The sequence below is a fragment of the Primulina huaijiensis genome, chromosome 6, assembly GCF_012295235.1.
Source record: "Primulina huaijiensis isolate GDHJ02 chromosome 6, ASM1229523v2, whole genome shotgun sequence".
In the NCBI taxonomy this organism is placed as follows: domain Eukaryota; kingdom Viridiplantae; phylum Streptophyta; class Magnoliopsida; order Lamiales; family Gesneriaceae; genus Primulina; species Primulina huaijiensis.
The window spans coordinates 14,423,381-14,446,832 of NC_133311.1; the positions used below are offsets into that span (position 1 = coordinate 14,423,381).

At 33.2% G+C, this 23,452-nt stretch overlaps 3 protein-coding genes across 3 annotated transcripts; all 3 read right to left on the reverse strand.

Moving 5' to 3' along the window:
• Positions 1–1,362: 1,362 nt before the first annotated feature.
• Positions 1,363–6,749, reverse strand: LOC140979577 (outer envelope protein 61). Its single transcript, XM_073445033.1, has 11 exons — positions 6,427–6,749; positions 5,826–6,056; positions 5,600–5,656; positions 5,353–5,481; positions 4,948–5,025; positions 4,750–4,820; positions 4,513–4,562; positions 4,230–4,407; positions 3,172–3,856; positions 2,197–2,340; positions 1,363–1,773 (listed from the first exon to the last, which is right to left on the reverse strand). The coding sequence occupies exons 1-11, from the start codon at positions 6,520–6,522 to the stop codon at positions 1,627–1,629; spliced, it is 1,866 nt and encodes a 621-aa protein (XP_073301134.1). The 5' UTR covers positions 6,523–6,749; the 3' UTR covers positions 1,363–1,626.
• A 10,715-nt stretch (positions 6,750–17,464) lies between these two features.
• Positions 17,465–19,059, reverse strand: LOC140979276 (uncharacterized). The gene is made up of 4 exons (XM_073444619.1): positions 18,643–19,059; positions 18,055–18,091; positions 17,825–17,908; positions 17,465–17,663 (listed from the first exon to the last, which is right to left on the reverse strand). The coding sequence occupies exons 1-4, from the start codon at positions 19,006–19,008 to the stop codon at positions 17,611–17,613; spliced, it is 540 nt and encodes a 179-aa protein (XP_073300720.1). The 5' UTR covers positions 19,009–19,059; the 3' UTR covers positions 17,465–17,610.
• A 530-nt stretch (positions 19,060–19,589) lies between these two features.
• LOC140979305 (uncharacterized) lies at positions 19,590–23,131 on the reverse strand. The gene is made up of 8 exons (XM_073444650.1): positions 22,670–23,131; positions 22,467–22,557; positions 22,141–22,286; positions 21,632–21,875; positions 21,438–21,542; positions 21,165–21,347; positions 20,514–20,718; positions 19,590–20,197 (listed from the first exon to the last, which is right to left on the reverse strand). Exons 1-8 carry the CDS (start codon positions 23,098–23,100, stop codon positions 19,719–19,721), a joined length of 1,884 nt encoding a protein of 627 aa, XP_073300751.1. The 5' UTR covers positions 23,101–23,131; the 3' UTR covers positions 19,590–19,718.
• Positions 23,132–23,452: the final 321 nt, after the last annotated feature.

Sequence of the window (23,452 nt, forward strand, 5' to 3'; positions counted from 1 at the left end):
GGCGTGTGTTAGCTTGCATTTAATCATAAAAACCAAGCCAATCGGTTCAGAATTGAATTAAATATGGCCAAATTTCTGAAACTGGTCAAAATCTGGAATTTCATGAACGTTAGAAATTATGTGCTAAGTTTATTGGAAATCTAATATAAATCGTTGCATGAGCATTCCTAGAGAGTCAAATGATCGTTAAATAACTAACAAACATAATAAATTCAAAATTAAATGCATAAATTTTTGGGGAAGTTGGTGAAAAATCCCCAATCAAAATATTTCTTTGGGTTCACTCCCTACCCACAAAATTGTGGTACTATGTCATACAAATTGTGGTACACTTCATGTGGAAATGTGGTACAACACTTATCTAATGTTTGGTTAAAATTTTAAGATGTTTTAATAATCATTTTGACCCGGCTTAATATCCAATTTTGTGGATAACTATTTGATTATTAATCTAACAAATCAAGTGGGATACACTATCAAAACTCAATAAATTACATTTTTCTCCTCTTATTTCTTAGAGTGTTAAGTTATTTATTGAATAAAAAGTTTATTTTAGAGTGTTGTACGTTAGATGTCGATCCTGATATTTAATATATTTCATTATTATTTAATTTGATTTAAATTTTAAAAAATATAAAGATATATTTTTATTTTGAAAAAATATTTTATTTGTATATATTATAATAAAATAATAAAAACTAATTTTTAATGTTGGTTATGCTTATCAATAATATTTTTATTTTTATTTTTATTATATTTAATTTTATGATATTAACACTTATTAATTCAAAGATTATTAATATCTTTATTATTAACATTATTATTATTTTTATCTAATATTATGTATTACTTCCTGATGTGTACAAAAAATAAGTAAATTTAGCAAGGATATAATAGTAAATTTATTAATATTTAAAAACTAATAACATATTCAAAATATTAAACCAAACAATCTTAATAGTATCACATAATGTTTGATTAATAATATATCAATCATGTTATCTATAACATAATCAATCATTTATTTATCTCATCACTTATACCAAACACACATTTAGTTGATAAAATTTGATTGGACAAATAATGTTGTGATTATTAAAACATATAAGTATGATATGGATAAATAAAAATTGTTTGGTTCGATTGACTAAATTTAAGATTAAAAAGTAATGATATCTTGTCTTATCAAATTCCTGTAAAGTAGTCGCTAAAACAACAAAGCTTGCAATGTTTGGCAAATTAAGCTCATTTTTTAATACGGTTTACCATTGCTTTTGACCATTTTTCCCCCTTTTTTTAACAAATTGGTACTAATCATTGCGTCTTACTCACGCTTCAAGCTTAATCTTGCGTTTTAGAACATTGATTTTAAATAAGATGGATATTTCAAGGAATTAAACATCACCATTCTAATCACAAAAATGGAGTACAATTTATGAGTTCAAATGTTATACAATTTCCTTATACCAAAAACAACTCTGTTAGCTAGGCTAAGAACCTGCCAAATATGAAAGTGCAGATGACCCATTCAATTGTGCCAATGTCTTTATTGTGCTGAATGAACACTGAAAGATTTTAACTTATGTAGTCTGTGTTTTCATTCATAGAAAGATCCTCGCAGTCTTTTTATCGACCAATGAAGCCAAACCAGTGCAGGATGACTGCTAAAAGAAGCATAAGTACAGCCAAAACCATACCAGGTTTTCCTAGAAGCCAATTCTTGGTCTTTCTCGCACCTTGTACGCCTCGTTGAATCCTATCTGCCCATTTCATCTAAAGATATATGAAACAGAATTAGATATAGATTTGAAACTACCGGAAGTTGTTAGGGAAGCTCGAGACAGAAAAATTATTTAGGAACATAACTTTTCCTCCTTTTCACCCAAATTTCTTGCTGTTTACTTTATGATTGGTGTATACGACCCTCACCCCCAAAACAAAATCTACGATTATCAGACATAGACAAAGAATGTGTATGAGACCCTCACCCCCAAAACAAAAATTCTGGCTCTACGATTATTAGACATAGACAGAGTATGGCACTTATTCTTGCCCTTCGATCCATCTTACACATCAGAGAGTTTTGTATAATAATGAGACAGATACCTCAAGGGTGATGAAATAGATAAGAGGGGAAAAAGGAATATTGTGGTAGGTATAGAAACACATTAATCCATTTTTAAGATAACAACGTACCATTGTATCCAACGTATCTGGGGACAAAGATGACATGGCCTGTTGAGCTCTCTCTGCATCTTCACGGGAAAGTTTAAATCCAAATTGTTCACTCATGTTTGCCATCATTTCAGGACTCATGTTTGCCATCATTGATGTGAGCATCTGCCAATATTAGATAAGAAAAAAACAATGTCATCAACGAAACCTAACACACATCCATTTTATACCAAGAAAAAATTAAACATAGATAGTTATGAATCAGGCAAATGATTTGTTTCCTTGTGATCTCTGCAAGCTGTCCTTGTGCTACATCAGTGAAGATCAATCAATAGGTCATACTTTAATTAGACTAAAATGCTGTTATAGAACCAGTAGATAAGTCGAAAAAATATTCCAACCTACACTGACACGCACAAATGTGAAATAAAATCGATTAATTTTCTGCGAAATTGAAGTCCTTTATATTATTCTTATTCTATTCTAAGAAATTTATGGCATGTTTCCAAAAAATAAAAAAATCATGGTATTATAAATGGTTTGAGTAAAAATTTATTATTTCAAATACATAGGAAACTTCTTTGATCCAAACACAGATTAAAAAATTGAATCTGAACATTTCTTATTTGACAATATTTTGGTGACACATAAATTTCTTTATAAATTCACTAAATGGAGTCAGAACATATAGTTTCCATACACTACGAGTATGCAGTCCACAACAAATATTCAAATCGTCTTCAAAAGAATTATCCACAAGACCCATAATTGAGTCAGAAACCAACAACAGGTTCCATGAATACACATCTCTGTTTGCAATTGAGTCAGAAACCAACAGGTTCCATGAAATATATCTCTATTTGCCTCATATTCCAAAAATTTATGCCAATGCAGCAAAAAATGTTTCACAGAGAAGCTCAATAAAGTGCATATAAAGAGAGAGAGAGAGAGAGAGAAAGGGGGGGGGGTGTTGTAGGAAAGAATCAGGTTAGAAACCTGTCGCATAGCTGGATCTTTCATTTGGTTTTTCATTTGTTCCTGCAGATCAGCACTGGAACCTGAGAAGCTTAATTGAGGAGTGCTTCCTGCACGCAAACCTTGAGAGGAACTACTTTCACCCACATCATTGTCATTTACATTGAAATTTCCTCGAGATGTGGAAAGGTCGGCTGTTGATGATGACATATCTTGCCCTCTCAAAGATGATGCAATGTCAAACATTTTTTTGTGTTCTTCAGGTGACATTTTGTTCATCATATCTGTTGCCATCTTAATCATTTCAGGTGTCATACTTGGTGGAGCTGACCCAGGATAACTATGTAAAGGTGTCGATGATGATGGTGACCCCTGATTACCCTTCATAGAGGACGCCGTATCAAACATCTTTTGAAGTTCTTCCGGTGACATTTTACTCATCATTTTGGTTGCTGTATTGAGCATGTCAGGTGATAGGTCTGGTGGAACTGATCCAGGGCTAAAAGGATAACCGGTTTCGAAATTTGCATGATCTCCTTCGAAATACGAAGCTAACTGGAACATTCTTTGAAGTTCTTCAGGAGACATCTTGCCAATAACATTTGCAGCAGTCTTCACCATATCAGGAGATAAACCTTCAACTTTTCCACCATTTATGGCAGCCAAGGTTTCAGGATCTGTTTGAGAAATAAAGTTCTGGAAGGATCTACAGACAATAACAACCACACAATACATGATTGATTTTTGTTGAAGTATATGATTACCAGAGGCAGAGGACAAGTACAAGTATGCAAATGCTGAATATCACAAAAATAATAAATACTCACACAAGCATAAGCATACCAGGTTATCCAATTTATAACGAGTTTATTGATGCATTTTATGCACGGCAGTTTTCATTCAATCAAGATATCTGTCATTAATCATCATTATTTGCCAACTTCTCCATGAGAAATAGCATCAGTTAAGAAATTCACCCCAATAAATTTTTGCAACATATTGCAAATGTGAGAAGCTAGATCCTTTTCAAGATTTTCAAAAAAAGGAAAAAAATCATTATTTGACAAACAATATTAAACCTGATAGATTCTGGGTCATCTTTTAGAGCATCCAAATATTCTGTTTTTGATTGAGGTTTCTGAAGTTTCTTGGTCTGAATTGTACTGCCTTGATGGGCTTCTTGTTGAGTTAGCGCAGGCTTCTCATGTTTTTCAGATGAGATACTTACTTCTTCAGTTATTTCTTCAATAATTAACCCTAAGGAAAATAGATCAAATCAGCAGGAAAAAAGCACAAAGGCAAACATCAGATCAAGTCATCGACGAAGCATAACTTTGAAAACAAAATAAATAAATATAATACCTCGTGAAGGATGCTTATCTCCTTCTTTGGCCAATCTCTCCTCAGCATCCCTGAATATAAGTGAATAGACCAAATTTTAGATTCAACGATTGAGAAATAATCAAATGATAGAGAAACAGTCCATAGAGTTCTAAACCTGAATTGGTAGTAGAAGGGAAGAAGAAAGAAAGAGGACCAACACAAGCACATGCTACATAATCGCAAACATGGAAACTCCTAGGTATGGAAAGTTAGTACCTTAAGACTTCTGCAATAGTTTCATCCCCTGGAGAAACTTCAAGTGCCTTTCTTAAGTCAAACACAGCATCCTGCATATTCTTGATATTAATAAAGAAGGACAACGAAAACACTAAAGATGCAGCGGTAGCATAACAAATTAACAACATTTCACAGTTCACAAACAAGAAAAAGTACAAATAGACAAAAATAGCTTACTCCTAGTTGCCCCAATTCCTTGTGTGCTTGACCCCTTCTATAAAGGGCTTTGACATTCTTCGCATCGTTCTCCAAAACCTGCAACATTAGAAATTTAGAATTTATAATTATTATTGTATGTTCAACATCCATAGTCGTGCAATAGAGTAAGGAACATTGAAACTTTAATAATGCTGACAGCAAAACAAGAAACTTATCAGCTAAATACCTATATGAAAGATCAAATAAAAATTGAACATTCAGCATATGAGAACCCTAGGGCAAAAAATAAATCTAAAAAAAAAAACAAATACTTTCGGCTAAATGTCATTAAGCCCAAGTGATTCGATTGAAAATTCATGGTTCAGCCATTTCAAACACATCAAATAATTTCTATAGACGAAAAGGAACAGAGATTGTACATACCTCAGTTCCTTCTCCAATACATTCATCATACTGCTCGGTTTTCAAGTAACAAGACATCATATTGAGAGAGCACGCTAATAGAACATTCCTGCTTTTTGATGTGGGAACTTCTTTAAGGTTATTTTTTGCCTGACATCACAAAGCAATATATAATAAATATAGAAGATGGCCATACATCAACAAAGGAACGGACAACAAAAGACAAAAGTCAACTTTGCCTAAAAAGGGAAAGCTTCAAGCAACTTACACGCGTATATTTCTGCAAGGCATCTTGGAACTTGCCCTGATTGTGAAGTTCATTACCCTGCCATCATATAAATATATGTGGATATGCCTTGAATAATGCCAATATGCTATAATCGCGCACATAAAGAGAAATAAACACTACATTCACGAACCAACAAGAAAAGGAACTGTTGGAAGTTAAGGTATGTAAATGTTAAAATGAACTTTTTGCCACCCTGATGAGTCACCTGTTTTTTCAGCATTTCAGCAGCATTAATTTCATAGGACACCTGAGCATCCATCCGGGAACGCATTGAAGCTAGTTCATCAGGTGAAGTTCTCGCCATTCTCTCACCAATCTCGGCCATCTCTTCTGGGCGAGTATGTTTCAATCTATCAGCAGCAAACTTGAAGTCTTCAGGCCTTAAGCTCTGCATGCTTTCGGAAGCCATCCTTATCAACTCGGGATTTGACATCATCTGAAAGAGCAGAAATTGACAACGCTATCAACAAAAAACTGAGCTATACACGGAATTTAGATGCGTGGGTGGATCAGGTTTGCTGAAGGGGATTCCACCTCAACATCTGGCTCAGCGCCTTGTTGGATCAATTTAATAAGCATTAGCACAACTTACATGATTCATAAATAAAAGCACTATTCAACCAATATTTGAAAAATCAACCTGTCATTGTGTCCGTAATTATTTATTAATACCTACCAAAATTCCAAAATAAAAAATTTGTCCCATCAATTTACATATAATCAATAAAAAAATAAAAAGCTTCACATCCTTTTAAGGTAATTTGTAAGGAACTCCCCCATAATTCAGCAGCACATTCAAGATTTACCTGCTGCTGAATCCGAGCGAAATCAGCCGGCGACATGCGACTCATCTGCTCCTGAGCCATCTTCATCATCTCCGGATCCATCATTCCGTTAAACATTCTTCCCAATCCTTTGACAAATCAGGAAAGGTGCAAGAATCGACTGCCCGTTTATTACAAAGACAAGGCGCCGAATTCAGGAATTCGTGCGGTTTCGATCCTCAAAAGAGGAGAATAATCTATGGGACAGGTCAAAGATCTCTCACAAATTTAACTAGGGTTTATTTTTACAATTTGGGGATAGGCAAGAGGGAGTGCGAGTAAAGATCGTTTATTACTTGGATTCAATTCCGCGTGGTGGGTTTATTATTATTAGAAAAATATATTCTATTTTCAATTTAATTATTTCTTTAAAAAATCATTATTACGGTGTATTTATATCAATAAATTACATTTTAAAATTTTAAAAATATCTCTTATTTTATCGAGATATTATATATTTACAAAAAATATTTTTCATAAAAAAATAGAAGGATTTTTTTTTTTATATCAAATTTAAGTATAAACCTCTAATGCAGTATACCTTGGTTTTTGAAAAATAGAAATTAATTGGATATTGACAGTAACAAGAGTCTAAATTTTAAATATAATCAATATATCATATTTTTTAATTGCTATATCATTTTTAGAGAAGTTTAAACCCAAACGCGAATATAATTTATTATTAGTATTTATAATTCTATTATATAAATGTCACATCTTGGACTCCGACTCATGCAAATACGACTGTACGATGGTCATGCTGTTGCGGGAGCATTGTCAAATATTATCAAAAGTCATGTTTAACTTCCAAAACTATTGAAGCCCTCAAAGGTACAAAAATTATCCAAAATTAATATATTTTATTACAAAATTCATAACTCACAACTTGAAATAACAGTGGGAAATTTAAACTAAGTTAAGGAGATGAACTAATTAATAAATAGTCAAGAGAATATTGAAGCAGTGATATTGTGTTATGGAGTCTTGGCAAAATGCTATCATCCCCAAAATCAGTGTTCGCTTAAACTTGAAGCTTCCTGGCCAAAAGCGGTAAAAAATAAATTGACTATATTGAGCATCATTAAATACATGGGTAAATTTAGTTGTTTCATTGTAATTTTTTTCTCGAGATAAGCAAGTTTCCGGTCTACGCTCAAATCTCGTCAATAGTGCGGGCTGTTACATTATATCTTTGTAGTCCCATAGTTGTACTCTAAAAAAAATATAGGGGTGATATATCATACTGCATCGTATCGCATATCTTATATTGTATAACGTATCGTAAAACTTAGCCTCAATCCTTCATCAAATTCAGGAAAGGTGCAAGAATCGGCTGCAAAGTTATTAGTTCTGTCCTTTAGATTTACTAAGGGTATTCTTAATCGCCGAAGACTCGCCTGGGGCACCCCCCTTATGATGGAAGACCCAGGAGGGTATATGAAAATCGGATATGGAAATATCAATGCTATATAATGCAACGAAATTTTAGCTGTCCCAAGACGGGATCTCGCCTCTCATGATATATAATCCTAACAAAGACCGCCTTCTTATGGCCTTCCTAAAGCGGGGGAGCTACGCTGCTAGAGCTATAGCTTGAATTCGATGCATTTACGTCAATCTCACATCAATATTTTCTCTGCTAATGGTATGAGATGGCATGCTAGGGTAAAGAAGGTGGCTCCATACAGAGGGAAAAGACTGCCTTAAAGCTTCCACAGAGCGATGGAACAAGAAGCTGCCTCGGGGTCCCTCCTTCTTAGAAGTATATTCGGTATACCGAGATGTATAATTAGCATACCAATTATATCGAAATTTGCGGTATATCGAGATTTCGATATGGTATCGGTATATATATCGTTTTATACCCAAAAAATTTTATATATTTTACAATTTTATTTCTTTATTATTTAAAATTTCTACATATTTTTTAAATTTTTATATATTGTTTCAGTGTTTCGGTATTTACCGAAATTTTTCAAATTTCATATTATTACCATACCGAAATTTTAGTATCGTTACCATACCGTACCGAAATCTTTGGTATACTGAAAATTTCGGTAATTTAGTATTTTTCTGTACGATAACATCGATATACCGAAATTTCGGAATTTTTCCAACCCTTAATTAAATATGCTTAATTGTGACTTTTAAAAATGAAATTGACGAAAAAGAAGAAGAGGGAAGACAAATTAGGAATTTTATTAATGAGTGATTCTAGCAATGTACAGTCGTGTTAATAATAACTAAGTGTGAATTTGTTTAAAACAAGATTGATAGACAAGAAGAAAAGGAACATGAAGTAAAAATTTCAATAGCAAGTAATGCTAGTAGTGTACAATCTTGGGAAGTTAAATGCAGCGATGACGAATATGTGATAGAAATTTACACTGAGTAACCTATAAGATATATAAACGTTAATGTTTGAAAGTATTCCAATTAAATTGGGTTTTTATTTAATGACACGAGAGATAAAATAGATTGAATTAGAATTTGACAAAAAAAATTAGTGCATTATACTTAAAATTATTACATTTTATGAATTATTTATTCTATTAATTTATTTGAGATAATTAAAATTATAGTTTAAATTAAAAATATTTTTTTACACTTAAGTCGTGTTAATTCTGCTTAAGCTTAAAAAACTTGAAGTTTCGATGCGTTTCACGCTTTTTAAAACTTTACCCAAAACTCTCTTTATTACCAGTTCTCGATCTCATTCAAACTCTTATTCTCTTTATAAATAGTAAACTAAACAATAAAAAGAGATAATAGCTTGCATCAAATATTAAGTGCATCCCATTAGATTATGTTGTTCATCACTTTTCTAAATTCAATCTCCTATATTTTACTTCTTCAAAGGATGAGATTGGTAATCAATAGTGGTCAAAATGTGTATCTCTACAATTTGGTTCATTATTATTCCGCACCAAAAATCAAAAATTGAAAAACAATCATAATTCATATAATCACTGAAATAACTACATTTTTAATGCTAAACTAATATATTCTTATATATGTGTTTATCACGAAAACTTGTGGGCGTGTCAGGTACGTGATCGTGCTAAATATGAAATGATATGACTTCTATTAGCAAATGTTATGTGTTCCGATTCGACCGTTTGTTATAATTTCATCGGTACGAATTCAAAGCTAAGAATTTGGTTGAGAAATATAATGAGAAATTACAGAAGAAATCCATGAAAAACATCAAATTTAATTTTGCTGTTATGAACTCGATCAACAATTTTACAAAAAAATTGAAGGAATATGTCAAAAATTAAAGAAAATAGACCGTTGGAAATTGAAAATAAGCAAATAAATTATCGAGAGAATTTGCAGAACTTTTGTTGCAACTTTTTTTAATGAATTTTGTCAAGAGAGCCTTTTTTATCTTTGCTATTGGTTTTTGTTCAACTCCTCTGAACAGTTCTGGTCATCTCCCACGATCATCAATCATGGATCGTGGGCCAGCTTCTTCAAACGTGCACATCGATGTATTTCTTCATCAGTTTGGAAACTGAGCTTCTCACATTTGATGTGCTTCCATTGCTTGTGAACTGGAATATTCGATGCTAACTTTGTGGGCATTGCCCTGACCCAATCAAATTTTGCCATGTGTCAATAGTTTTTTTTTGTTTGAATCCAAACCATGAGTTGAAATTGAGATTGTCGCATGTCATCCATCGACTGGTTTAGGACGGCTAGTTCAGGGCAATGCCCTTACAGCCAGCATCGAATGAACCTTGTGAACTTTATACAATTTGAGCTCAACAATATGTTATTTTTCTAGATGATGAAACAAGAACTCAAAAATTAGGAATAATCAGAACAAGTATTTATATCATCGGGTACATAATTTCATTTAGAGCTAAATCAATAATAAAACTCATATTGTTCTAAAATTTTGGATAACTTAAATTTCAAAATTTCAGAAACTAAAATCAAAATAATTTCAAAAGTAATATAAAAGAATAATATTAAAGCCCACTTATAATAATTTTCAAGGGGTCTTTAAAAGGTACAAAGCAAAATGGGTCGAGGTGTTATTCTGATATCTTCAGTATTTATAGAGAGGTGCTACGTGTGGATACTAAAAACAAATTTTAATTCTGTTGTGAAAAAGTAAAAATTTACGGAAAAAAGTAAAAATCTCAAACTCTCAAAATTATCACACTACACACTTTATAATATTTTTCTCTCAACTCAATTGTGATTTTCTTCACAAATGAGAGATCTATTTATAGAAAATTTTTACAAATAATCCAAAAATAAAATACATCATTACCTACATCATCACACACTAATTTTCAATATTCAACACCTAATTTTACCTAATTTTCAACATTCAACATTCACATTTTCAACACAAATATTTAACACATTTTTAAATAATTTTTCAACACTCCCCCTTGTGATGATGATCATAATGATTGTATACATTACGTGTTTTTATACTGCCTCGTTAAAAACCTTACTAGGAAAAACCCATTGGGATAAAAACCATAGTAAGGGAAAAAGAGTGCAGTCACGTAAACTCCCCCTCATGTTGACACGAACAATTCTTCACAAATTTCGTAGATTGCGCATCCCAATATTATATATGTGCTTTCTGAATATTGTCGTAGGAAGTGCCTTTGTGAAGAGATCTGATGAGTTTTCACTTGATTGAATGTGACGAACATCAATACATTTATTCTTCTCAAGCTCCTTGGTGAATGCGAAGAACTTAGGAGGAATATGTTTAGTTCTGTCGCTTTTTATGTATCCTTCTTTCATTTGAGCAACACATGCAGCATTATCTTCATATAGTATCACAGGCTTCTCGTCGAATGATAATCCGCATGAGATTTGGATATGTTGAGTCATTGATTTTAACCACACACATTCACGGCTTGCTTCATGTAGTGCAATAATCTCGGCATGATTTGATGAAGTTGTTACAAGTGTTTGTTTCTGTGAACGCCAAGAAATTGCAGTGCCTCCACGAGTAAATACATATCCAGTTTGAGAACGTGCTTTGTGTGGATCAGATAAGTATCCAGCATCGGCATAACCAATTATACTTGGATTAGCATCTTTTGAATACAAAAGTCCCAAGTCTGTCGTTCCTCGTAGATAACGGAATATATGTTTAATTCCGTTCCAATGTCTCTTTGTTGGATATGTGCTAAATCTTGCCAATAAATTTACGGCAAAAGATATATCAGGCCTTGTACAATTTGTAAGATACATAAGGGCACCGATAGCACTTAGATATGGTACTTCTGGACCAAGAATATCTTCATCATCTTCACATGGACGGAATGGATCCTTTTCTATGTTTAATGATCTAACAACCATTGGAGTACTTAAAGGATTTGATTTGTCCATATTAAAACGTTTAAGGATCTTTTCTGTATAATTTGTCTGGTGAACAAATATTCCACATTCTTTTTGTTCAATTTGTAAACCCAGACAATACTTGGTTTTTCCAAGATCCTTCATTTCAAATTCTTCTTTCAAGTATGACACAACTTCTTGAATTTCCTTATTTGTTCCAATGATGTTTAAATCATCAACATATACAGCAATAATTACGCATCCGGATGTTGTTTTCTTAATGAAAACACAAGGGCATATTGAATTATTTACATATCCCTTTTTCATCAAGTGATCACTTAGCCTATTATACCACATTCTGCCGGATTGCTTCAACCCATATAATGATCTTAGTAATTTCACAGAATAACATTCTCTGGGTTTTGAACTTTGTGCTTCAGGCATCTTAAATCCTTCAGGGATTTTCATATATATATTACTATCAAGTGATCCATATAAGTAGGCTGTAACAACATCCATAAGACGCATTTCTAAATTTTCAGATACTGCCAAGCTAATCAAATACCGAAACGTAATTGCATCCATCACAGGAGAATACGTTTCTTCATAATCAATTCCAGGCCTTTGAGAAAAACCTTGTGCAACAAGTCGAGCTTTATATCTTACTATTTCATTTTTCTCATTTCGCTTTCGAATAAAAACCCATTTGTATCCAACAGGTTTTACACCTTCAGGTGTAAGGACTATAGGTCCAAAAACATTACGTTTATTTAGCGAATCCAATTCAACCTGGATGGCATCTTTCCATTTTATCCAATCCTGCCGATTTTTACATTCACCAAAAGATTTTGGTTCATGATCTTCATTATCATTTATGATGTCGATTGCCACATTATAAGAAAATATATCATCAATTTCTTCTATATCTTTTCGGTTCCATATTTTTCCAGTATTAATATAATTGATAGAGATTTCATGATTCTCGTCAGTTTGTGGTTCTGACAAAACATTTTCATCATCATGTGTTTCTTCAGGAACATCATTCTCTATTTTGTGATCATTATGTGTTTCTTCAGGAACATCATTCTCTATTTTGTGATCATTGTGTTTCTCTATGAATTTTCTTTTTCGAGGATTTTTATCCTTGGAACCAACTGGCCTTCCACGCTTCAGGCGTTTAATGACATCATGACTATCTTCAATTTGTTTCTTCGGAATTTCAATTCGAGCAGGGGCATTTGCAGCATGTATATATGATTTAGTTACCCCTTTTGTGTCTGCAAATGCATCTGGTATTTGATTTGCTATTCTTTGCAAGTGCACAATTTGCTGTACATCTTTTTCACATTGTTTTGTTCTTGGATCCAGATGTAACAATGATGATACATACCATGTAATTTCTTTTTCGGTATGTTTCTGTTCTCCCCCTAACATTGGGAAGATTTCCTCATTAAAATGACAATCAGCAAAACGTGCTGTGAACACGTCGCCTGTCTGTGGTTCAAGATATCGAATGATCGATGGACTATCATAACCAATATAAATTCCAATCTTTCTTTGAGGTCCCATTTTCTTTCGTTGAGGTGGTGCAATAGGCACATACACCATACATCCAAAAATTCTCAGATGAGAAATGTCTGGTTCTTTACCAAATGCAAGCTGCAATGGGGAGTATTTATGATATGCACTTGGTCTGATGCGAATTAATGAAGCAGCATGTAAAATTGCATGTCCCCATATAGAAATAGGGAGCTTTGTTTTCATAATCATTGGTCTAGCAATCATTTGCAGACGTTTAATCAATGATTCAGCCAATCCATTTTGAGTATGTACATGAGCAACAGGATGCTCAACAATGATTCCCATAGACATACAATAATCATTGAAAGTCTGGGAAGTAAATTCACCAGCATTATCAAGTCTAATTTTCTTGATTGTATAATCGGGAAATTGATTCCTCAATTTTATTATTTGAGCAAGTAATCTTGCAAATGCAACATTTCGAGTTGACAATAAACATACATGTGACCATCTGCTGGAGGCATCAATCAATACCATAAAGTATCTGAATGGTCCACATGGTGGATGGATTGGTCCACAAATATCACCCTGAATACGTTCAAGAAACATTGGTGATTCAGTTTGGATTTTGGCTGGTGATGGTCTTATAATAAGTTTTCCAAGAGAACATGCTTTACATTGAAACTTATTATTCTGAAAGATCTTCTGGTCTTTCAATGGATGACCATGTGTATTTTCTATAATTCTTCGCATCATTGTTGAACCAGGATGTCCTAATCGATCATGCCAATTGGTTAATATTGAAGAATTATCAATTACCATGTTTGATTCAATGGGACGTATATGTGTATAATGCAATCCAGTAGGGAGCATTGGTAGTTTTTCAATCACATATTTCTTTCCTGATTTATATGTGGTAAGACACATATATTTCTCATTCCCTTCATTCATTGTTTGAGTATCATACCCATGGGAATATATATCATTAAAACTCAACAAATTTCTTTTCGATTGTGGTGAATATAAAGCATCATTGATCAAAAATTTTGTACCATTAGGTAACAAAAATTGTGCTTTACCACATCCTTTAATCAAGTCTACAGGACCTGATATTGTATTCACCGTTGTTTTTGTTGGTTTTAGTTCCAAGAAATATCTTTTATCTCGGAGGATAGTGTGCGTTGTACCACTATCAGGTATGCAAACTTCAGCTTGGTTCGTAGCATTTTCCATATTTGAACTTCAAAAAAATATGCAATGAAATAAAATTATTGACAATAAAATACAATACAATATAACACACTATAAAACATTATCATACGAATACATAAAAAATAAAATATTTTACATATTTATTCCACCATCAAATTGATCATTATCTGAGAAATCAATCAGAAAATCTCCAGCATCAAAATGAGTTGAACCACTCAAAGGTTCACTGTGTTCAGTAAAGTTGGTCTCCTTTTCTTTCCCCTTTATTGATTCTTTATAAAGTTTACAAAGGTGCTCAGGGGCTCGACAAATACGGGACCAATGTCCTGGAGTACCACATCTGAAACAAGAACTTTCAAATCTTTTTGAGTGATTCTCATTAACACTCATATTCTCATGATGCCTTTTCGGTGGATGGTTTGGGACGCTCTTTTGAGATGAGTTATAGAAATAACTATCTCGATTATTTTCAAAACCACGACCGCGTCCACGACCACGACCACTTCCACGTCCCCGTCCACGTCCACGTCCACGACCACGATCTCGATTTTGTGCTCGACCAAAATCTTGTCTATAACTTTGATTTTGGTTTCCAGGTTTAAATTCATTTTTGCTTACAGCATTTACTTCTGGAAATACTGTTGATCCAGTGGGTCGGGACTGATGATTTCTCATTAATAGCTCGTTGTTCTTTTCCGCCACAAGAAGACAGGCGATGAGCTCAGAATATCTCGCAAATCCACGCACTCTATATTGTTGCTGTAAAGTTATATTTGATGCGTGAAACGTGGAAAATGTTTTTTCAAGCATTTCCGATTCTGTGACCTCATGTCCACAAAATTTTAGCTGCGAGATTATTCGATACATCGCAGAATTGTAATCACTGACTTTCTTAAAATCTTGGAATCTTAACATATTCCATTCATCACGGGCGGTCGGAAGTATAACTTCCCTTATATGTTCAAATCTTTCTTTCAATCCTTTCCACAGAGCCATGAGATCTTTTTCGATGAGATATTCACATTTTAAACCTTCATCGAGATGTCGACGCAAAAATATTATAGCTTTTGCTTTTTCTTGTGATGAAGATATACCATTTTCTTTAATGGTCTCGCTTAGACCCAATGACTCAAGATGCATTTCTACATCGAGAGTCCATGGCATATAATTTTTCCCCGTAATGTCGAGTGCAACAAATTCGAGCTTTGTCAAGTTTGACATGGTGGTACTAAAAAAAATTATGATGCATTTTATTAGTTAATGAATATTGCAATACAAAGTAATGGATAAACAACAAATACAAGCATTCGTAAAAATAAAGAAAACACATGAGGAGGATATTCTCCGATAAGTACAAGATTCGTGAGTATTATAACCAAAATAATTAAAAATAACTTTGTGAAAGCCATCTTCTTTTTTCTTCAAAAATTTGATGAAGAATAATTTTAGAGAAGAAGAGAAAGTTGGAGTGATTGAATGTGTTTGTGAGATCATATTTATAGGGCAAAAACTAGCCGTTTTGTTACCGTTTATGACCGTTGGTGTACAAGAAAATAAATGTATGTATTTGTATAATTTTATGGTAATAATATGGTGTATATAATATTAGTAATGTTTTAAATAATTATGTATATCATATCACAATATTATAATGAGATGTCATAAGATATTTTGTTTAAAAACCTTATAGACTTTTATACTTGTCGTATCCCTTACCGGGAGTGTGGGATGTCGTCTTAACATCCTCCCAAGATTTATAACAAGTTTTTTGAAAAATTTATTTTTATTATTTATAATAACATTATATTATATAGTAACTATATAAACAATAAATAAACAAACAATAAAATAAATATTATTACTTTTGTTACCTTTTTCTTCTGTTTTGGAGCTTGGAAAAATATGGAGGACTTTGAGAGCTTCGTGCTGATAACGTGTTGTGAAAAAGTAAAAATTTACGGTAAAAAGTAAAAATCTCAAACTCTCAAAATTATCACACTACACACTTTATAATATTTTTCTCTCAACTCAATTGTCTCAAATCTTTACAAATGAAGACCTATTTATAGGATTTCTTTACAAATAATCCAAAAATAAATTTCAAACATAATCACACACTAATTTTCAATATTCAACACCTAATTTTCAACATTCAACATTATAATTTTCAACACAAATATTTTTCACATTTTCAACAAATTCCACAATATTAATGCCATTAAGTGTAAAATTTATGTCATTTTTATGATTGTGATTACTTCTAACGATATAAGATGACTAAGAAAAAACAAAAAAACTTCCGTGACACGATCTCACGAGTTAAATTTGCGAGACAAATCTCCTATTTATATCACACATAAAAAAATTTAATTTTTATGCGAAAAATATTACTTATTATTGTAAATATGAGTAGTATTGACCCGATAAAAATCCGTGAAACAATCTTACACTAAAGAAAAAAAATTCATTCAGATATGAGTAAATAAGCAAAGTTTCAGCAAATGGATTCATCTCACTTTGGATCCATTGTTGGATTTTCATAAAAATAGCAAATTCTTGGGTGTAATTGATGAATTTAAAATGATGAATTATGATATATGATTCAAATTTCTTGACTTGTTTCGGTTCAATATGTATCATTTTAATTAAAGTAGATTTTTTATTAGACGGTTTCACGGATCTTTATTCGTGAGACGGATCAATTCTTTTCATATTTACAATAAAAATTAATATATTTGACATAAAAAGTAATATTTTTTCGTGGATGAACCCATATAGAATATCTGTTTCACAAAATTGATCCGTGAAATCGTCTCACATAAGTTTTTATATTTTAATTATATATAAGCTTTTAATTAATGATTTTGAATACTATTTTTTTTAAAATGAATTTCAAGTAGTCATTTGAGATCCTTGTTTCAATCATTTTCTATATCAAATCTACCAAATCAAATCAAATACATGGATCTAAACACAACATAGAAAAATTCAAATTAAATTTCATTAACAGATTCCCATATCATCACGAGACAATAAATACCAAGAAAATCACAAAACTCTATTTGTTTTTTTAAAAAAAAGAATAGTACAAGAAGACAACTTCACAACCTCAGATTACAACCTTCGGGAGTATCCAGAGCCTCCACATTTCTTGCACAGTAGCAATCCTGTAAAAACAATTTGATCACAATATAAAAGCAACATTCTTCTCAAGCTCAATCTAACAAACGGAACATCAAGAACACGCACTAGCTAGGATCGACACAATCGAATGAAGATCAAATCGAAGAAAAAAGAAGCGATGGAATGTCAATGGATCTATCTATACCTGCACCTTTGCAAACTCTACAATCCACAAGCCCGTTTTCGACCTTCATCTTACCATCACTACAAAATACACATTTTGTTCCACCTGCACGCCATTGAAGGAAGTTGAATAATTTTATCAGCACATATATGATCCAGGCTTTCCAGCTATACCATATCTAACTGCGTATTATAATCGAGAAATCGCCGAATTTAAACACTAAAATTTGTGAAATGAGATGAAAAGATTACCGTTTCCAGCACACCTCTTACAGGGTAGAGGATCTCCCTGGAAAAAAAAACATATTATTACATCATAATTCAAGAGTCCATACTATATTATTTATTAGTTCATAATCTTCAAAATACCCTTTTCTACACTACTTTTTATGGGGAAAATATAATAAAGTATATTAAAATTGACAAAAACTTATGTGAGACGGTCTCACGGGTCGTATTTTGTGAGACCGATCTCTTATTTGGGTCATCCATGAAAAAGTATTACTTTTTATGTTAAGAATATTACTTTTTATTGTAAATATCGGTAGGGTTGATCCATATCACAATAAAAATTCGTGATTCGTGATTCGTGAGAGCGTCTCACAACATACCTAATCATTAAAATTTGGTATATGAAAGTGTACATAATTGCAAAAGAACTTTATATGACATTATCATCATTCAACACATAACAGGGCCGAATTCTAGACAGAATCAAACAGAACCCAAACCAAGAAACAATGTAAAATGCAAAATTATCATCTCCATTGGCATTGTAGTCATCAAGCATCGCATTTATTTGAATAAAACAGTTGAATGAAATATAGAAATTACTCATACCTTGAGGCCAAGAATAAGAGATAGAACAATGGCGACCAAAACACTGACAGTGACCAAGAAGGTCTGCGTATCCACAGCAGGTGAATCTAAGCTTCTGAATAGCAAAATTGGGTGCTTTAAAATAGTGGGATGATGGATTTGGATGGATTCTTGCAGCGTAAATGGGTCAGGAAAAGAAGAACAAGCGGCAAATGAGGACAAGGTGGGGATTTCTGAGTTTGTAGGGATATTGTTTGGAAAAGCAGAGTGATGAGAGGAAAATAAGAGAGATGAAGTGATTGCAGAAGAAGAAGAAGGGGGTGACGAGAGAGAGAGTGGAGGAAGCGGCAAAGACGGCGGCGGAAGTGGTGGTGCCGTCATGGGCATGGTGGATATGGATGGGTAATATGTGGAGCTTGGCAGACGATGAGTTACAAATTTTTTTAAATATAAAAATTACTTTTAAAAAGAGATTTGATTTGATTTGATTTGAATATATTTTTTAAATTTTGAATTTTTTTATGAGAAATAAAAAACCAATATTCCATGACCACATCAGCAATGGTGAGCAAAACGATGGAATTGAACTAATACACAATTCAGAATTTTGTTTGTTATTTAAACTTGTATATATATATATTTTTTGGTGACATGAGTTAATTAAATATATATTTAAATTGAAAAAATAATATTTTTAACATAAAATATAATATTTAATGGGTCTAGTTAAAAATCGGTCTCACAAAATAGTATGTTAGAAGATATTTTTAAGTTTTTTTAATAAATTAGTTGTTTAAGTATATTTTGCTCAGTTTTGGTTACTTTAAAAAAAAATTTAATTGTAATAAAACTAAATATCCAATTTTTTTAATTAGACTTTTAAGTGCAAGAATTTGACTGGTATGAAGTATAACTCGATTCTACCAAAGTGACAAACATAATTTAATAAAATATAACATAGAAAAAAACCATCCAATTCAAACCAAAAGAGTTTCAAAATTCACTAGAAAAAATTCTTCAAATTAAACTAAATGTAACACCAAAATTTATACCTATTAAACCAATAAAAAAAACTACTAAACCAAACTCCCTTCATTCTAATTTGGTTGAGTCTCAAGTCCGAAGCCAAAAGCAAACAATGGATCATAGTTCTCATCACCAACATTCATCGGCAGCTGATCCACCGTCTTGAACCAAGTCCTCGGCAACTTTCCGGTGAATCCGTAGTTGCCAAACAGGACATCTGCCACACCTTGGCCCTCGGATCCTGGTAGCCATGCCGCCACCAGCGCATCTATCTGAGGAAGATAAGGCTCGACTACCAAAGGTCGACCGGAAATCAGAACGACTACACATTTTGTGCCGCCACATACGTTTTTTATCGTATTTAGACCTGATTCAGGAATATTCAAGTCTGCGTCGTCTCCTGCGGTTTCAGCATAAGGTGGCTCTCCAACAACAACAATGGCGTATGAGAAGTTGTTCTGCTTGACAAACTCAGAGTCCGGGTTTTCACTGTAGACGATTTCGGTGCTGGGGTCGACTGCTGATGTTATTCCATTCAGTATTGTGGCTCCTAGGATTAAAAAAAATAAAGACTTGAGTTTCATGAAATGGACTAAAATTGGAGGAACAAACACAAAAAACTAGTATATATTATATAGGAGGGAGGGTGGCCTGGTGGGGTAATTCAAACTTATATATTATATCACAATTTTTTCGTGGAACTGTGTTTGCAAATGTTTTGAAAAATAATTATAGATTTTTCTTTTACAAAGTTGCATCCACAAAGAACCATAAACGTTTGTAGATCATTAAATCCATGCAAATATGTGTATTCGATGTGCATGATCTGACGACTACATACACCGAAAGATGTCGGAAATATTTACCTGCGGTGAGGTCGGTGGTGTTAAGTCCTTGCCAAGAAATAGTCCAGCCACCACATTGCAGTCCAAGATTGTTGGCATGTGTTCCAGCAACTAAGATTCTTGAAGTCTTTTTAGGGAGTGGAAGCAAGGGTTCTTCACCATTTTCTCCATTTTTCAAGAGAACAAGTGACTTTCTCACTGCCATTCTTGCCAAATCTCTGTGAGCCTATCCAAATTTATTTCAGGAAAAAAAATTATCAAAAATTTTTGTAAGTATTTATTCATATATGACTTTTACGGGCAAATACTATACTAATTACCTTCAAACTACGTCCCCAACATTATTGAATTATTTTATCCATGGGCTCTCGTATTCTAAAATTCATCCAAGAAATTGGTTTATATAGATTTTTATATTTTTTAATAATTGGTCTAATATTGTTGTTAATGCAAAAAATAGGGTTTTTCCCCCACATTAGTTATATTTTGGCAGTCTCGAAAGGGTAATTGATCCACATGACAAAATCCAACGTCATATCAGCAATGCGATCCATATCATTGCGAAAATAGTGTAGATAAAATTTTTCGCTAAGAAAATTTAAAATTCAAATTTCAAATTTCAAAATAAATTATGAATATAATAGCTAGATTATTGGTAGATAAAGTTATCACCTGGCTTCCAAGATGATGCACGAAGCTATAATCAGCCATAGGGTTCTCAAAAAGGCCCATTGTGAATTTAACCCTTAAAATCCTTCTAACAGCATCGTTAATCCTGCTCATTGGGATCAAGTTGTTCTTCACATGGGATATCAAAATCTCACTAAATTCCGTGTGATTGTATGGGACCATAACCTGCATCGAAATTTTACATGTTTTTTCACAACATAAGAAGATTTAAATTGGTATTATATTATGCGAATGAAAATCTAAACTATTGCTAACCATGTCGATGCCTGCATTGATAGCTTTCAAAAGGGAGTCAGAGTAGTTGGCATGCTCGGGATAAACAATCTTGTCGACTCCTTGCCAATCGGAGATGACGAATCCCTGAAAATTTTGAGACGAAATAGATATATGTCATCGAGTATTCGACATAATCCAACAAAAATGTTTATGTCTATCCCATCTTTACGTACCCTAAACCTGAGAATTCCTTTGAGAAAATTGGTGATGAGATTTCGATTCGCGTGCATCTTCACTCCATTCCAACTCGAATAAGAAACCATGATAGTGGAGACACCCTTGATTATGGAGTGATAGTACCCGGGCATATGAATGCTAAGCAATCCATGCCAATCGACGATTGTATTGTTCTCATTTATCCCATTGTTTGTCCCTCCATCACCAACAAAATGCTTTGCACAAGCCACAACCTTGTCCCTATTTCAGTAATCATTCACAATTTAAGCCAAGAAAACACTCAAAAACGAAGCATGCATTAACAGTTATAATTATAACTACAACTAGGTGAAATAGCCGAGTTTTTTGCGACCACTGAACCAATAGCAGTTGTGCCGGCTAAACTAAACAGAATTTTTGTTTAGAACTCAGGTTCGATTGCGCGAAGAAATGAGTGAAACAAGACCATTGGATATTTTGGAGATGGATATGGCTCGAAAAAGCTAGGACTTGTAAAGAAACTTACTTTCCATTCAAGTAAGGTACTCCTTTTCTTGAATTGGGAGGGAGTTCTCCTTGTAAACCTCGGATAATTTCTGTCATGTGTTTAACCACCATGGGATCCTCGCTGTAGCTCTCATAGCATCTACCCCACTTAGGGTTCCTGCAAACCTGTAAAATATTTTTTTCCAAACAAAAATCCCCATTTTTCATGAAACACTTACGTTTCACTCTCGATTCATTAAAGAAAAACGATGTTTAAACATTTTTTATTTTATAATTTGAAGGGGATTTGTATTCCTAGCTAGGATAAATAGTATAAAGCATAATGATGAAGCTAAGTATACATACAGCGATGCAAGGAGCAAAGACATAGGGAATTCCAGTAGCTCTGGCTTCAAGGGCCGTGGCTGCACCAATTCTCTTCACTAGCTCTGGATCTCTGCAATATAAACCCCATTAAATCATTCAAATTTATACTTTAATACCAAAATAATACTAACGATTATCAAATGGTCATATTATCCCACTTTAGAAAAAAGTATTCAAATTACCTTGTAGCCCCAAGGCCAATATTATGTGGGAAAACAGTGGCTTTATACACATTATTATGTCCATGCACAGCATCGATCCCATAGATCATGGGAATCCCAAGCCTACTAGACAACGACCCGTTCTGGAAATTGTTCACCATATCTACCCACTCCTCCGGCGTGGCCCTCTCCCGGGGGACGCTTCCGCCACCGCTGAGGATGCTGCCGATGGAGTGGTCCCTCATCATCTCCGCAGTCACCGCCACCCTGTCCAGCTGGGCCATCTGCGAGATTTTCTCCTCCACAGTCATCTGGCTCATCAGGTCCCGTATCCTCATGTTCATGGGTCGGGTCGGGTCCTTGTATATGGTTCCCTTTGTCGGGTCCTGTGCTGTGGCTACGACCCCAAGCAGGAGGAAGACCAAGAAGAGTCCCAGGTTTGTTGGCTTCATTGTTGATAGCTTAAAATCGAATACTCTGGTTTGATATTTGAAATATAAATATATATAATTATATTGTGATTAACTATTTCGCTCATAAAATTCAACAATAATAATAATAATAATAAAGGATATAAAAGAAAATCTTATCATAAAAATCAATAATTAGATTCGCGGAAGGCATAATATTTATTTACGTAATATAAAACTGTATTATTTTTATAAAAAAAGTATATAGATAAAACCGTAATTTATTTAATTCCCACACAAATAATTCGAGGTATAACTTCTTCTTTTTTTGTGCAAAGTTTGAGGTAAAACTTAATTCGTCAAACGTTCTTTTAATTTATTTTATTTTTTTGTA